This window comes from Schistocerca nitens, chromosome 10 (assembly GCF_023898315.1).
Source record: "Schistocerca nitens isolate TAMUIC-IGC-003100 chromosome 10, iqSchNite1.1, whole genome shotgun sequence".
NCBI lineage: Eukaryota > Metazoa > Arthropoda > Insecta > Orthoptera > Acrididae > Schistocerca > Schistocerca nitens.
In genome coordinates, this window is record NC_064623.1 from 75,655,672 (window position 1) to 75,671,886 (window position 16,215).

At 42.6% G+C, this 16,215-nt stretch overlaps 2 protein-coding genes across 3 annotated transcripts in view; one reads left to right on the top strand and one right to left on the bottom strand.

The window, feature by feature from the left end:
• Positions 1-4,434, top strand: part of LOC126210537 (speckle-type POZ protein-like) — a 54,751-nt gene extending 50,317 nt beyond the window's left edge. Inside the window, exon 4 of one of the 2 annotated variants that reach the window (XM_049939788.1) lies at positions 1,243-4,430. In XM_049939788.1, the coding sequence (XP_049795745.1) occupies positions 1,243-1,522 (280 nt within the window). In that variant the 3' untranslated portion in view covers positions 1,523-4,430. Of the gene's footprint in view, positions 1-1,242 lie in introns of both variants that reach the window. The other variant, XM_049939789.1, reaches the window with a different exon arrangement.
• LOC126210534 (UDP-glucosyltransferase 2-like) overlaps positions 1-16,215 on the bottom strand; it is a 706,192-nt gene that overhangs the window by 391,371 nt on the left and 298,606 nt on the right. The gene's annotated exons all lie outside the window — the stretch shown is intronic.

Sequence of the window (16,215 nt, forward strand, 5' to 3'; positions counted from 1 at the left end):
TTGGTCTGGAATCTCATTGACTAGAGTAGAATTGTTTTAAATCATGTGTCACGCTCGAACTGAGTCCCAGCGACCAGGGGTGATGGACTGGGGTGCCACTTGATTGCAGGACCCCTTTGGTTGTCATCACCAGCACGCTTACAGGCATCCAGGTTCGTCGTTGAGTACACCATCGAAGGCGTTCCTGTCTGTGATGCAGCGTCAAGGGTAACCGCAGCCGTTGTCTCCGAGCTGATAGTCCGTGCTGCTGCAAACGTCGTCGAACTGTGCGTGAAGATGGTTGTTGTCTTGCTAAGGTCCCCATCTGTTGACTGACGGATCGAGACGTGGCTGCACGATCCGCTACAGCCATGCGGATAAGATGCCTGTCATCTCGACTGCTAGTGATACGAGGCCGTTGGGATCCAGCACGGCGTTCCGTATTACCCTCCTGAACCCACCGATTCCATATTCTGCTAACAGTCGTTGGTTGGTTTGGGGAAGGAGACCAGACAGCGAGGTCATCGGTCTCATCGGATGAGGGAAGGACGGGGAAGGAAGTCGGCCGTGCCCTTTTGAAAGGAACCATCCCGGCATTTGCCTGGAGCGATTTAGGGAAATCACGGAAAACCTAAATCAGGATGGCCGGACGCGGGATTGAACCGTCGTCCTCCCGAATGCGAGTCCAGTGTCTAACCACAGCGCCACCTCGCTCGGTTGCTAACAGTCATTGGATCTCGACCAACGCGAGCAGCAATGTCGCGATACGATAAACGGCAATCGCGCTAGGCTACAATCCGACCTTTATCAAAGTCGTGATGGTGCGCATTTCTCCTCCTAACACGAGGCATCACAACAACGTTTCACCAGGCAACGCCGGTCAACTGCTGTTTGTGTATGAGAAATCGGTTGGAAACTTTCCACATGTCATCACGTTGCAGGTGTCATCACCGGCGCCAACCTTGTGTGAATGCTCTGAAAACCTAATCATTTGCGTATCACAGCATCTTCTTCCTGTCGGTTAAATTTCGCGTCTGTAACACGTCATCTTCGTGGTGTAGAAATTTTAATGGCCAGTAGTGTAACTTGTGGACGTCAACAAGTTCGCCGTATTCTCTAATCCAACTTGGCGAAAACCTCACCTCAATATATTTTTTCATTCTGAATACGTTTAGGATGACACGTCTTAGCTTCTTCACTGTGTATACATTACTGACGTGTGGTCTGAAGATATTAGCAACGTGGACTGTCGTTTGGTTGCAGGTTCGAGCTGATGGGCCTGATGAGGCGCTGTGAACTCGAGCTTTGCCAGAAGCTGACAGTGGACAATGCTGCCCGAACCGCACTGCTAGGGGTGCAACACTCCTGCCTGACGCTCCTGCAGGTCGTGGTGCCATTCATCGAGCAGAGGTACGGAGAAGTGATGGGCACCCCTGGATGGACTGTCGCTGTCCGCACCGACCCCGAAGCCATGGCTACTGTCAGCCGACTCATCTCCGATGCTGCCAAGGGACAGATCAAAATTCGACTTTCGTCTCACTAACTGCATTTTACTGGGGATAGACACAATCCAGTGAGGAAACAAAATGTCTCTCCTGATGTACTCACTTTTCCTGACTAGCCTGCGACAGTCCGCACCAACCTCGATGACTACGGTCAGCTCTCTGATCTCGGATGCTGCCGTGGGGCAATTCAGAATTCGTACCTCATGTCAATAAATCTTAGCGCGGCTAGTCGCTACCCTGTGCAGAAAATTTTTTTCCCCAAGTACTCGACTCTCCTTAAATACAAGTTGGGCTTCAAAAAACTGCTACATGAAATGGAAAGCAGCACCCTTCTTCAACAAATTAATAAAAGTTTGGAAATTAGTATTGCACGGTGCAACAGTCCAGCGGGGCGGAAGGTGGGGAATATGAGCCACACTGTGGAGAGACACCCATCGTGTGCTGTGTGTCACTTTCCTGTACGTCTTGTCAATTTCGCATAGTCAAATCGGGAACTCTGACAGATTAATAGCTGGAAACCTAGGTCACTCAAGACTGTTGCAGTCACATCAACGAATATTAGGCTACTGTATCAATTTATAAAACAGTCAAGATCGCAATAATAATTTATTTAAAAATGATGACCAGGTTCGGTCTCTATACTGTCCATTTTCAGATCTAATTGACTCTAAACATATAAAGAGCACCGAGTACCAAATTACAGCCGGCCGGAGTGGCCGAGCGGTTCTAGGCGCTACAGTCTGGAGCCGCGCGATCGCTACGGTCTCAGGTTCGAATCCTGACTCGGGCATCGATGTGTGTGATGTCCTTCGGTTAGTTAGGTTTAAGTAGTTCTAAGTTCTAGGGGACTGATGACCTCAGAAGTTAAGTCCCGTAGTGCTCAGAGCCATTTGAACCATTTGAAGCACATTACAAAGGAAAGTCAGGGAAAGCATAAAGGTCTTCAGCCAATGGTGCACAGAACGGTTGTGTGAAATCATGGTCGTTTACTGCTGCTGATGGCTAATGTGCCAATGGTTACATAGAGAGGAAATGCGCGCTTATTCCGCCTGACATCCGCCTCAGATAATGGTCAATGGGTTACGTCAGGTGAGTTCAAATGAACGAATAGAAATGTGAAAAAAATAAAAGTATTTGTATAACATTATACGAAAGCTAGCTTATAAATAACTATGTTAGTTCGCTGATAAAAAGCATGTAAGCTAAAAACATTACAAATTAAAAGAGGCAATGTGATAAGCTACGTGGTAACCGATCGCCGCCTGGGGCCTTGTTTGGTACTTGCAGGGATGTTACTCCATAGCGACCTCATAATCAAAGTAGCTGCTGGTACTCGAATATGTACCAGGAGGATGCCGTACGTTGCTATGACGATGACATGTGGTTTCAGCATCCACTGGCAAGGATGAAGCTGTGAGGCACCACAGATTGTATTGGTATTAGTGTGTTGATATGTTGTGACTAGCACCAGGACATTTGTTGACTGTGCATAAAGAAGCTAGAAGGTCAATCATTATAGTGAAAAGAAATACCTAAAACTGCAGTATCATAATGAATAATTGTGTATATATGATAGCACCAAAGAATGTTGCTGTCTGAAGTGTTCGTTCATTTGTGTGCATACTACGCAAATCATTGCCCATTGGCAGTGGCTGACATCATGTGGCATAGGTGTGCGTCTTCCACTCTCTTTAACCCATGGCAGATTAGCCATCAGCAGCAGTAAACGACCCTCATTTCACATTCGTGTTCCATGCACTGCCAGCTGCAGCCATATGGTTAAGTGCTGCATTATTCTAACACTATGATTTTTTCTGACTTATCTATGTAATTTGGTACTTGACACTCTTTATATCTTTACAGTGCACTGGATCTGAATATGATTAGCATAAAGGTCAAAACTGCTTATAAAAAATTATTGCGACCTTGACTCTTTTATTAATTGATAATTTATAATAGATCGCTTTCAGTTCCCCAAACCATGCCAACTGCAGTTGGGCTATGTCTGCAAGTCCATAAAGAAACGTTGTAGTCCAGTTTCAGTCACTGACATCAGTTTCAGTTCATTTTCTTGCTTTCTTACTCTCTATTTGTCTATTCTTTGTTACTCTTCTTCTCATGTTACCTCTTTCTTTCTTCAATCAATAAATTTCTTCATTACTTGAAAGTATTACTGTTAATACTGTTTCATCTTTTTTTCATTTATTTTGTTATATCTAAGATTAGCAATATTGTTGATTTACTTTTTGCAGTAATAAATGAATGATTATTTTGCAACCCTCTTCTCAACTGTATCAGTAAAGACACCATGGAGAAGTTAACCCTTTGTTGATCATGTTGTTACTTCTAATTTCTCAGCCATGTAAATGTACTGTACTTTTGTAATATTCTGTTCATGTCTCTGTTCTATTAAATTTATAATTCATTGTCAAACAGCTACAAAATAATTTTGTCTTGAAATTATTCTATACTTTTTTATCTCCATAGTTCAAGAAATACAATGCAAATGTGACATGGCATTGCTTTTAGTTAATTTTTATATAATTCTACATGGACTTTTTTAATTTTGTTTGATCTACATTTATCTGATGTACTTATATGTATGGTTAATAGCTTGTAACGTTTTTCTTTTTCTTTAAATCCAGTTGTATTCATCTTTTGCTTGATTAAATGCTTTGCAAATGGTACATTTTGTACTATCTCTCCATTCAAACCGTTTTTAGAAATATTATTGGTTTAATTTTATACATTCTGAGCCGTGAATTGCATTTTCGTCACCTTTGGTTTGCAAGAAATATTTTCCCATAAATTTCAAGACAAATTTAGTATTTGGTGCTATATCTGTTATTATATTCTGTTGTATTTGTTTATAATTGAAATTTGTAACGTATTGCTCCACTGTTTCTCTTATAATTAATCAAACAGATTCTTGAAATCAACAAAAAATTATGTTTGACTTGCTCCATAGGTAAACTAGTAAAATTTGATATAGTTTCACTTTGCATATAATAAAATGTTTTCTTAAGATAAAATTATTTTATGTTTAAAGTTTAGAACTAATTCTGCATACAGCATTAAAATCCTCCATAATTATCCTTAATGACAGTCTGCTTTTCCATATCACTGTATACCTCTACATACAGTCCTCTCAAGAAGTTTGTTTTTATACTAATTTATGTCTACCCTGACAATTTTTCTCCTAGACAACACATTCCTATGCACATCGTTTTCTCAGATGCTGTAGCATGTGCCACACCACTATTTCCCTGTGATAATGGTGTTCCATATATTTATTTAACCATTTCTTATTGCAGTAAATGTTTATCAAATGTGCAATTTATTCTTTTTCTGTTTTTCCATGGTTCATCCCCAACAGTATTATACTGCAAAGATAAAATTTCATTAACAATTTCCTAGATTCTATTTAGAAAATTTAAATATTTTTGGAAGGAATAACATTCCCTTTAAGGAGGTCAGTCACTGAATCATTATAGAGTTTTGTTTATTTTTGATACAATCACTTTCCGTGATGCAGTCATAACTTGTTTTGGCCCCCAATGGCCATATTCAGATGCCATGAGTAGTATTTTGTCACCAAATGTTCATGCATTGTTTGACAACAAATTAACATTAATTCATCAAATGCTACCCACAGCATCTCAAGATGGCTATCGTGGCCCAAAGCCAGTTATGATTTTGTCTTAAAAAGTGAGTGTGTCTAAAACAAACAAATATTTATTTCAGTATTTGATAGCAGTAGTGTTTATTTCTTGGAGAAAGAGCTATGCATCAGTTTCCTTGTGAACTCCGTCTTGGTTTGGCCCATTTCAGTTATGACCATTTCATATTTTGCTGATTTCTTTCATTTCTTCTGCTACTGTCTCCTCTTTTTTTCTTTTGCTTTTGTAATGTGTTGTTACAATGGCACATGAAATTTTCATCGTTTACTGAAACATTTCTGTATAGTAACAGAAGGAGATTGAATCAAATATGTACATCTTTTGTCTCTGCGTTGTTGCAGAGCTTGTTTAGGGGGTGTTGACTCTTTTCTTGCTGTAATACTATAGCAGGCATTAACAGAAATATAGATTTTAATTTCCTGGCCCTTCTGAATTATGAAGTAGACTTCAATGTGTTTGAAAATTTCTGTGCAAAACTCAGGATTCTGCAGATTGCTATGTCAAATGTATGATTACGCTTCTAAATCAAACTTGCACAATGTCTGAGTTACTTACTGAACTGTTTTGTTCCACACAGCTTAGCTGTTTACATTTCAAAATAATTCACACCTGTCCTAGGTTTGATTGAAACATCACATTTCATTCTGATGTAAAGCAGTTTAAATGTGGATGTCCACATTTTTCCAGCTTAATCACTTTACTTTTCTATTATTTGTAAATCTTTAATTCTTTCCTATATGAAAGAGGGGCTTAGTGACCCAACCTATGCTTCATGTCAACACCATTTCATGACATTTTGATGGCCATATCTTTGAGTAGTTGAATTGTGTGAGGATGAATATTTTATTCTATTCAATTATCGTACATCCATCCTCAACAATAGGTGGCTAATGAGACTACAGCCCATTAGTCTATGAGAAGTAATGATAACACCTCCAGCTGCGTGTCTGTATCTATTTATTCATATGTGGTCAGTTTCAGTTATCCACCTCATCGTCACCAAGCCTCTACGTGCATCAAATGTGACAACAGCATTATTCATGCAATGATACAACATCATAATGTCAAAAATAACTGTTACCAAACGAACTTAATTTATAAACCCTTCTATTAATTCATATTACCAGCAAGGTCATTAAACCATAAAGTTTCCATAATTAATTCTGTTCCATAATAATATATTTACTGTGGCCCCCACTGCCTACAACAAGAGGGATGCTCAGTAGGACTAGCCAATCTTGTATTTTGAGTAAGTCAGGAACGTATAGTGAAATATGTATAATAAGTTAGACAAATTGTATAATCAGCCAGACACATCCAAACAGGGCAACAATCGTGTGTTAATTCAAAATTACACTGCCTGTCTATGAAATTCCCCCTAATGTGTCTAGTACAGGTACAACGTGAATGGAAAGAAAGTTCTAAACTGTACAACAAAATTAATGTAAATCACAACTGACAAACAATATTTGGGGTTGTGCTTTACAATTCTTGCGCATTTGGAGTGGGCTAAAGTAGGATACACTGAGCAGAAGAATACATCAGCCTCAGAATCTTTGACATGAGTCTTAAGAGAGGAACATAATCCACCCACTAAGAACAGGCAGGTCGACTTATGTGTAGAGGCGAGCGGCCAAAAATACCATCCGAATGTTACATAGACACTCTAACACTACAATTCGTCCATACGCCATTCACATGGCAAGGATGACTGTCAACAAACACCCACAATTTCTTGGTGTAGTCGTTTTGTGAGACGTAATTGTGAGTAAGTAATATATTGAGCTTTTAGTATCTCTATCAGCAGACATTACAACAGAGGCAGATGATCTGGCATGAACAGAGCATCAGAATAGTGCAGAAACATGTACACTGTACACGGTATGGGCATACCTGTTGACAGAAGTGTTCTCCTGCTAGTAACAGTATACCAAGTGAGCCAGCACTTACGCCGAGTTCAACCATTGTGAACCTTGCCTTGTGATTCATGATGACTGTTGTTGATGAGTGCTCAGACATTAGCTAACCACACCATCTGCATGCTGAGTTTATTTCCCTGCATATCTTTTTGGGCTCTCTGCTTCTCATAGATTGACTCACACAGTCAGTTTCATTCCTTCTCTCTGGGTTCTGTTTCCTGGCTATTATCCTGCCACAGCCAGCCCACGAAGTACCAATGCTGACAGTGCAGCGTAGTGGCACTATCATGACTGTACAGATGCTGAAGTGGTGATGAACGAGATCCTCATCCATGTGACACCCTTGTTTTTTGTTTTCCCTACTTGGTATTCCTTTTGGGCCACCGACTTGGTTTCTGCAATCCTGGCAGGAACAGTTGGGCCTACATAACTAACAGCAGTAGCTGTAACAGTAGCAGATCCAGGCGCTATCGAACCAAAATGCAGATTTTCTTTGCACCCTTACACCATCGGCAGTCTGCCAGGCACCCATTGTGCATCTCTCTTCCCCATCCCCAAGACCGTTGTCCGATTTTGATAAATCTATAGAAAGGTGGGAAAACTACCTACGTTGGATCTTCCTGAATTTCCATATAAGGAGTATTGCCGATCTTGTAGATAAGGCCTCCTGGTTGTCATTCAGCATTGCAGGTTTGTACGAAATTGTCCAAAATCTGAAGCCCTCCACTGAGCCCGAGAAGTTCCCCATTGATGAGCTTTGTCAATTGCTGACACAGTATTTTGAACACCAAATCCATGTGGCGGCAGTATGGTTGCAGTTTAAACGGTACCAAAAGTGCGATGAGCAGTCATATTTGGCCTGCTTTGCTGATTTGCAGGGCATCTCATGCAAGGGTCATTTCGAATGTCCCAGTTGTGCTACCTCTTATACAGACTCCCTGATTTGGAACGTAATTGCCCAGTTAGCACCTGATCTCATGGTTCAGACTCTGGTGTTGACGTCTTTCCCTTTCTTAGGTGACATTGCCCAGATTCTACAACCACATGAACTGATGGCGAAACTCAGGGACATCCTTTGAGGTAACTGGCATGTAGCTTAATTAGGTGTGCACAGTAAGCAACTCCCAGTGCTCTGGTGGATATCCCAGGCTGCTTCACCTACCACCATGTCACTGTGTGTTGACGCCGTTGACGATTCCAATGCAGTGGCATTACAGTGCTGCCTGTCTTCACTCATGCTGAGCTCAGTGGGTTTGCATCGGTCACAGTTTAGTAATTCCCATCCACTGCAGGTTTTTGGGTCTTCAGCATCGCTCTCCTTCTGCATTTTTGGGTGAACCAGTGGTCCTGCCCCAACTGTCATTTGATGCATGTTCGACGACACTGACCACATGCAGGTGCCATGTGTGGGGTATATAATCAGATCGGCTTTTGGCAACTGTTTGTCACAATCAGTGGGTCATGATTCAGTTGCCAGATGTCCCCGTGTATCACTGAATTCTCTGATTTTTCTCTGACGCCACACACATGTCGCCCGGCTATTTTTGCTGACACTGGACGAACAGACCAATTTCAAGTCAGCACAGGAGCAATGTCCTCCTTCATAAATTTGAACATTTACAGGTTGTTACAGTGTCCAGAGTTGCAAGAGCTGCTATGTCATGTTTCATCTTTGCAGAGATAATTCTCTGTATCTGTGTGTTAGAACAATGTGGAATGACAACTTACATTGTTAATGGTTAATTTACTGTTGGTGTAAAATATTTTTGGGCTAGACGCTTTTTCTATTTCTTGTTTCCAGATTGTTGATGAAGAGCATTTAGTGCCTCAGTCCATCCCTCTTCACGGTTTGGGCTCCTTACTGTAGTCATACAACTCACTGTTTGACAATTCTTTGAATCATGCAGAAAAATTTCGAGGCACGCTTCTCTGAAACCATCGATGGTAGCTAAATTTTGTCGCCCCTGCCCTATTCCCTTCTTCATGTATAACAAGGTAAGGACTGAGTTGCAGCATTGTAGGGATCAAGGCATCATTTTTCCTATTTTGTCAAGTCAGTGGGCCACCCCTTTGGTGGTGATTCAGCTCGATGGTGCTGTGTGCCTTTGTAGCCATTTTAAACTAATGGCCATTGCGCAGTATGTCTTGGATTCATATACAGTTCCGCAGCAAGTGGAATTGGCAAAATTATTTGGGAGGACTAGTATTTTTTCTCATAGACTTGGGTGACGCCTACTTGCAGCTGCCGTTCGACACAGCTTCTCGGATTTTCGTGGTCCTCAGTACCCCCCCCCCCCCTTTGGGCTTTACCAGTTAATCACTTCCCTTTCGGAATCTTGTCTGTGCCTGCATTTACCAACAGTATTTGGAACTGTTGAGTCAAGAAATTCCCTGCAGCGTCAATTGCCTTGATACATCTGGGTAACAGACACTACTTCGGAGGACCATTTACGAAAACTTCAGAAAGTTTTTCCAGGAGGATGGTGTCCATAGCAAGCTGAAATTTGCAGTTTTTTCTCCTGAAAGAGGCATTTTTGTGTTCTATTCTTAGTTAGGATGGTCTTGTCCCTACAAAAAACCACATCAAAGCCATCGTCAACCTACCAGTGCCTAAGAATCTGAAGGAGCTCCAGTGTTTTTTGGGGAAGATTACATATTAAGTTCAGCTCCTTCCCCAGGTTATGCACATCTATCAGGTTTTTAATGGCTTTGCGAGAAAGGTGTAATGTTTGTTTGGTCTACAGACTGTCAATGGGCTTTTCAGTCTCCCAAACAGTGTTTGTGCTCTGCTCTGTGTCTGACTTCTTTCACACTGCCTTGTAAAATGTCCCAGCATGACATTGGTGCTATGCTGTACCAGTGGCACCAAACAGCCTACACTCACATATTGAAGATGCTTTCCACTGCATCGAGTAATTATTCACAAGTGGAAACGGAGGCGCTAGCTATTATTTTTAGAGTTAAAAAGTTTCACATTTTTGGACATGTCCAAAAGAACAGACTCCACATTTATAATTATGGTGAGGATGCCAATGATGCGCAATGCACATCATTTTCAAACTTTTATGAGAATCAGCAAAATGCTGCGAATAATGAGGATAATTTTCAAGGGGAGGCATGCTGGGTAGTCCGAGTAGTTGTGGCGACCAATGTGTCCAGATGACATGGTGATCAGGGCATTTGATTAGTTAGCAGGACACCTGGGTTCGAAGGCCAGTTCAGCAGAAATTTTCAACTTTCCACATTGATATAAACCAATGCCACTGACAGTTAATGTCTTTAATTCCTCTATGTCTTGACAGACCACTAGCTGCTATCTTGGGTCATAAACTGTGAGTGGTTTGTTTATATAAGGGTCATTAAATTAGGCCAGAGCAAGTGGCCAGTTTTTTCATATGACGAGAACAATGGGTTCTGTCTTCAATTATGCTCACTGCCCCACTACTACCAGTACATAATAAAACATGCAATACTATGAACCAAGCCAATCATATAGAGAGTACAAATCCACCTTACAAGTTTTCAATGATATACAGTATTTTGGATACCAAATCTTTTTTCAGTAAACTGTCAACCAAAATATTATGAGCAGGAATGCTAGTAGGACCAGCAGCATGTAGCTCCATTCTGACTTGTAAGCATAATAGCTGGCTGTGTGTGGTCAAGTGGCCCACAAGGAAAACGGAAGCTACCAATAGGTGGTGAACAAATACAAAAAGCAAACGATGGACGGTAGAATTCATTAAAAATTTTATGTTAAATGTCAATACACACTGGTATAGTTAAGAAAAAATATGGAAAAGTATATGCATACAAGGTAACAAAATTTTTTTCCACTGATGTGTGAGACAAATACATGAATCAAGTAGGAAAGCTGAGGGGAGGGACATACAATACACAATTAAACAAAAGAAAACATAAATTTGAGTACAAAATGATTGCAAAGCCGATGCTTCACTTGTGAACAAGTTGTAGCCCAACATCTATGCTCATGCAGTGGGCAATGCAGAAACAATGTGGCGACAGTCTCAACCAACAAGCCAACAGGCATCATATGTTCTGTAGCAGAACAAATATTTCGCTAAAATATACGATAAATAATACAACTGATTGTTACAGATTAGGTTGCAAGGTGAGTGTAATGCCATCACTTCGCATGATAGCGAGTTATACCTCGATGCCTGTGCCCATAGGCTGGGTGCAGCAGAAGAGATTTGTTAATGGATGCAGAGGTCTAGTTGGCAAACATCATATTTCCGGTAAGAAGAATAACAGCACCTTCCAAAATACAGTGAACAGCCAGTGAAACATAAGAAATGTGTGATTCTTGAGTTCCTCCCGGCGTATTTGATAATCAAAATATCCACGGGTGTACTGCCAGTCTACAGTGTCCAACGGGCACAATATTTCGGCGATCATACATGTCGCCATCATCAGGTGAACTGACGGACTGAGCTCCTGTGAACATGCCGGAACGGAGATCCGTACACTATGGCTGCTCAGGGGGAACTGGGTTCGGTCGCGGCGGCGGCCGATTTAAATACCCTCCGCCCGCGGCGCGCTCACTCCGCCGTCCGCGCCCCGCGCCACGGTCGCGCGGTGGAACAGATTGCGACGGCGTCTGAGATGACGTCAGTGTGATGGCTCTGTCCGCCATGGTCGTCACAACTATACATTTGCTCGATTTACTCTTGATTAACCCAATCGCTGGTTCCCAAGCCTTGCTAAGACTATAGCCACAGTTTATGAGGTCGTCATTGGTGCGAATTTCGATGGCCTCTGTAACAACGCTGTCCCAGTATCTTGACGTCTGTACCAGAATCCTCGTGCGTTCATACTCCATAGCGTGATTTTCCGACAAACAATGTTCAGCGACCGCCGACTTGCTCGGATACATCAGTCGAGTGTGCCTCTGGTGTTCACGGCATCGATCCTCGACGGTACGCATCGTCTGACCAATATACGACTTGCCACATTGACACGGAATCTGGTACACGCCGGCCTTCCTCAAACCGAGGTCATCTTTGGCGCTCCCCACCAGGGCACGAGTTTTATTCGTGGGGAGCGCACTGGTGGGTAGCGCCAAAGACGACCTCGGTTTGAGGAAGGCCGGCGTGTACCAGATTCCGTGTCAATGTGGCAAGTCGTATATTGGTCAGACGATGCGTACCGTCGAGGATCGATGCCGTGAACACCAGAGGCACACTCGACTGATGTATCCGAGCAAGTCGGCTGTCGCTGAACATTGTTTGTCGGAAAATCACGCTATGGAGTATGAAAGCACGAGGATTCTAACACAAACGTCGAGATACTGGGACAGCGTTGTTAGAGAGGCCATCGAAATTCGCACCAATGACGACCTCATAAACCGTGACTGTGGCTATAATCTTAGCAAGGCTTGGGAACCAGCGATTGGGTTAGTCAAGAGTAAATTGAGCAAATGTATAGTTGTGACGACCACGGCGGACAGAGGCATCACACCGACGTCATCTCAGACGCCGTCGCAATCTGTTCCACCGCGCGACCGTGGCGCGGGGCGCGGACGGCGGAGTGAGCGCGCCGCGGGTGGAGGGTATTTAAATCGGCCGCCGCCGCGACCGAACCCAGTTCCCCCTGAGCAGCCATAGTGTACGGATCTCCGTGCCGGCACGTTCACAGGAGCTCAGTCCGTCAGTTCACCTGATGATGGCGACATGTATGATCGCCGAAATATTGTGCCCGTTGGACACTGTAGACCGGCAGTACACCCGTGGATATTTTGATTATAAGAAATGTGGTGACAGCCACAAATGTCCATCCAGCAGGCACCATGTGTTCAATCAGCAGAATAAGATTTGTATAAAGTGCACAATTTGTAGCGCAATGTCTGTGCTCATGGACTGGGCACAGTACAGAATGTAGTGATGTAGACGTTGTCTTAGTCTCATTTTACTGGCACACTTTATACATGGTTCTTGTAATTGGTATGTATTTAACTTTTTGTCTGTTTTTTATGTAATCCATTTTTGTGCCTTGCCTCAGTGCAACTTTCTGTTATCATCCCAGATCTAGAGAAGATAAGTGGGTTATAAACCGACATACTAAAAGTGATAGATGAGTTTTACTGTTATTTACTGTTTTAGTGTTATTATTCCAGATCTGAAGATCACAACTTTTAATAGACAACTACCTGTACTACGAAAAGAATGTGGTGATTTATGGTATCCTCCCACACTGCAGTACTGCAGCCACAAGTTTTCTGGACCCTGCCTTCAGGAAGTATCATAGCTGCCAAATCAGTATTCTTTACGTTTTGGTTTTTAAATTTATTTCGGCAACCTTACAGCAAAACACAGTTATAACTGAGCAAGAATAACATAAACATTGACTTAAAGATAGTCTGATTGAGTAATCTCAGCATCATGGAAAGTGCAGTATAGCAAGGAGATTTAATTATAGTCGTTATTACGTTACATACTAGTCTATTCTTAGAGACGTCACATACAGAATATGTATGGAGGACCTAATTCAAGACACAGCTTAACAATAGTCGTAAATCATGCAGAAGACGTGATTTGATATAAAAAGTAATTTCGTACATATACCCATAATTGGCGGGAATGTAAATCATTAGATCCAGTAAAGTGTGTTTTTAGATGGTATCCGCCTTGATCAAATGCAGGTTCTATTCTTTAAAGCAAAAAGTTTCACTGAACATCATCACTGTTCTCTTTTTATTTTCTTTCTACTAGGTAACAGGAAAATGCCCTTCCCTATCTGAATACACTACTGGCCATTAAAATTGCTACACCACGAAGATGACGTGCTACAAACGCGAAATTTAACAGGTAGGAAGAAGATGCTGTGATATGCAAATGATTAGCTTTTCAGAGCATTCACACAAGGTTGCCGCCGGTGGCGACACCTATAACGTGCTGACATGAGGAAAGTTTCCAACCCATTTCTCATACACAAACAGCAGTTGACCGGCGTTGCCTGGTGAAACGTTGTTGTGATGTCTCGTGTAATAAGGAGGAGAAATGCGTACCATCACGTTTCCGACTTTGATAAAGGTCGGATTGTAGCCTATCGCGATTGCGGTTTATCGTATCGCGACATTGCTGCTCGCGCTGGTCGACATCCAATGACTGTTAGCAGAATATGGAATCGGTGGGTTCAGGAGGGTAATACGGAAAGCCGTGCTGGATCCCAACGGCCTCGTAACACTAGCAGTCGAGATGACAGGAATCTTATCCGCATTGCTATAATTGATCGTGCAGTCACGTCTCGATCCTCTCGATCCCTGAGTCATCAAATGGGGGCGTTTGCAAGACAACAACCATCTGCACGAACAGTTCGACGACGTTTGCAGCAGCATGGACTATCAGCTCGAAGGCCATGGCTGCGGTTACCCTTGACGCTGCATCACAGACAGCAGCACCTGCGATGGTGTACTCGACGACGAACCTGGGTGCACGAATGGCAAAACGCCATTTTTTCGAATGAATCCAGGATCCGTATACAGCATCATGATTGTCGTATCCGTTTTTGGCGACATCGCGGTGAACGCACATTCGAAGTGTGTATTCGTCATCGCCAACCTGGCGTATCACCCAGCTTGATGGTATGAGGTGCCATTGGTTACACGTCTCGGTCACCTCTTGTTCACAATGACGACACTTTGAACACTGGACGTTACATTTCAGATGTATTACGACCCGTGGCTCTACCCTTCATTCGATCCCTGCGAGACCCTGCATTTCAGCAGGATGATGCACGACCGCATGTTGCAGATCCTGTATGGACCTTTCTGGATACAGAAAATGTTCGACTGCTGCCCTGGCCAGCATATTCTCCAGATCTCTCACCAATTGAAAACGTCTGGTCAACGGTGGGCGAGCAACTGGCTCGTCACAATACGTCAGTCACTACTCTTGATGAACTGTGGTATCGTGTTGAAGCTGCATGGGCAGCTGTACCTGTACACGCCATCCAAGCTCTGTTTGACTGAAAGCCCAGGCGTATCAAGGCCGTTATTACAGCCAGAGGTGGTTGTTCTGGGTACTGATTTCTCAGAATCTATGTACCCACATTGCGTGAAAAAGTAATCACATATCAGTTCTAGTATAATATATTTGTCCAATGAATACCCGTTTATCATCTGCATTTCTTCTTGGTGTAGCAATTTTAATGGCCAGTAGTGTATATACAAATTTTAGCTTTTCGGAACAGATTAGATTTTCCATATATACCTTGTTACTAAATGTTATGGTCTTCTATGTTATGCATTCTGTTCTTAGGTTCATCTATGAAACCATAGAGAACATAATGTAGAAAATTACTAACATAAAAAATAATATGTTGAAAAATGTGCATTTGTGACTGTGTATGAAATATGTTTCATCTACTTTTCCTAGCCTCCAAAATGTCTTTACTACAAGAAACCATGCTTCTTAAATTTTCCCCGTTTTACTTCTGCATTCTGTATTTGGTATTTTTCGTCGGTTATTTATCTGGGGGCTGTTGCAGGACTGGGAATTTTTAGGTTACTCTTGACATCTGTTGGTCTGTGGTCCATAACCATGAGGTTTTCTGCGAATGTAGACCGTCAGCTATTAGTTTTTAGTATTCTTTTCTGTTCTGTGTACCTAATATTGAAATTTCTGTTTCTCTGGCCGAAAAATTGAACTGCGCTCCTAACATGTCAGGTGGTAAATACCAGCTGTATTGTGTTTGTCTGTATTGGTACTGTTTGTTCTTAGTTTTCACTGCTGCTGCACCACGAATAGGTACAGGTGTGGATTTGGGAAATTCTTGTAAATTTCGCGCAGCTATGGCTGGAAGGCAGTAGTCAAGAGACCGGTACATCAGATGGCAGGCGAGGACAATGTTGATATTTTCCAAAGATTCTGCGAGGCAGGTATACGACACCGCTCGCAGACTAGAAGGCACTGGCCGGTGGCCGCTGTATACATATGTCAAGTAATCAGGGCAGCACAGGGCACCGACGTGCTGTGTAGAACCCATACGTTGCAGTTAAGCGCAGCTACTGACCTGTGTGTAGGGGCGAAAGCAGGCTGAGGAAAGCTGACTTTGTAATTGGCTCTGTGCACTATGGGACTTAACATCTGAGGTCATCAGTCCCTGCCGGCC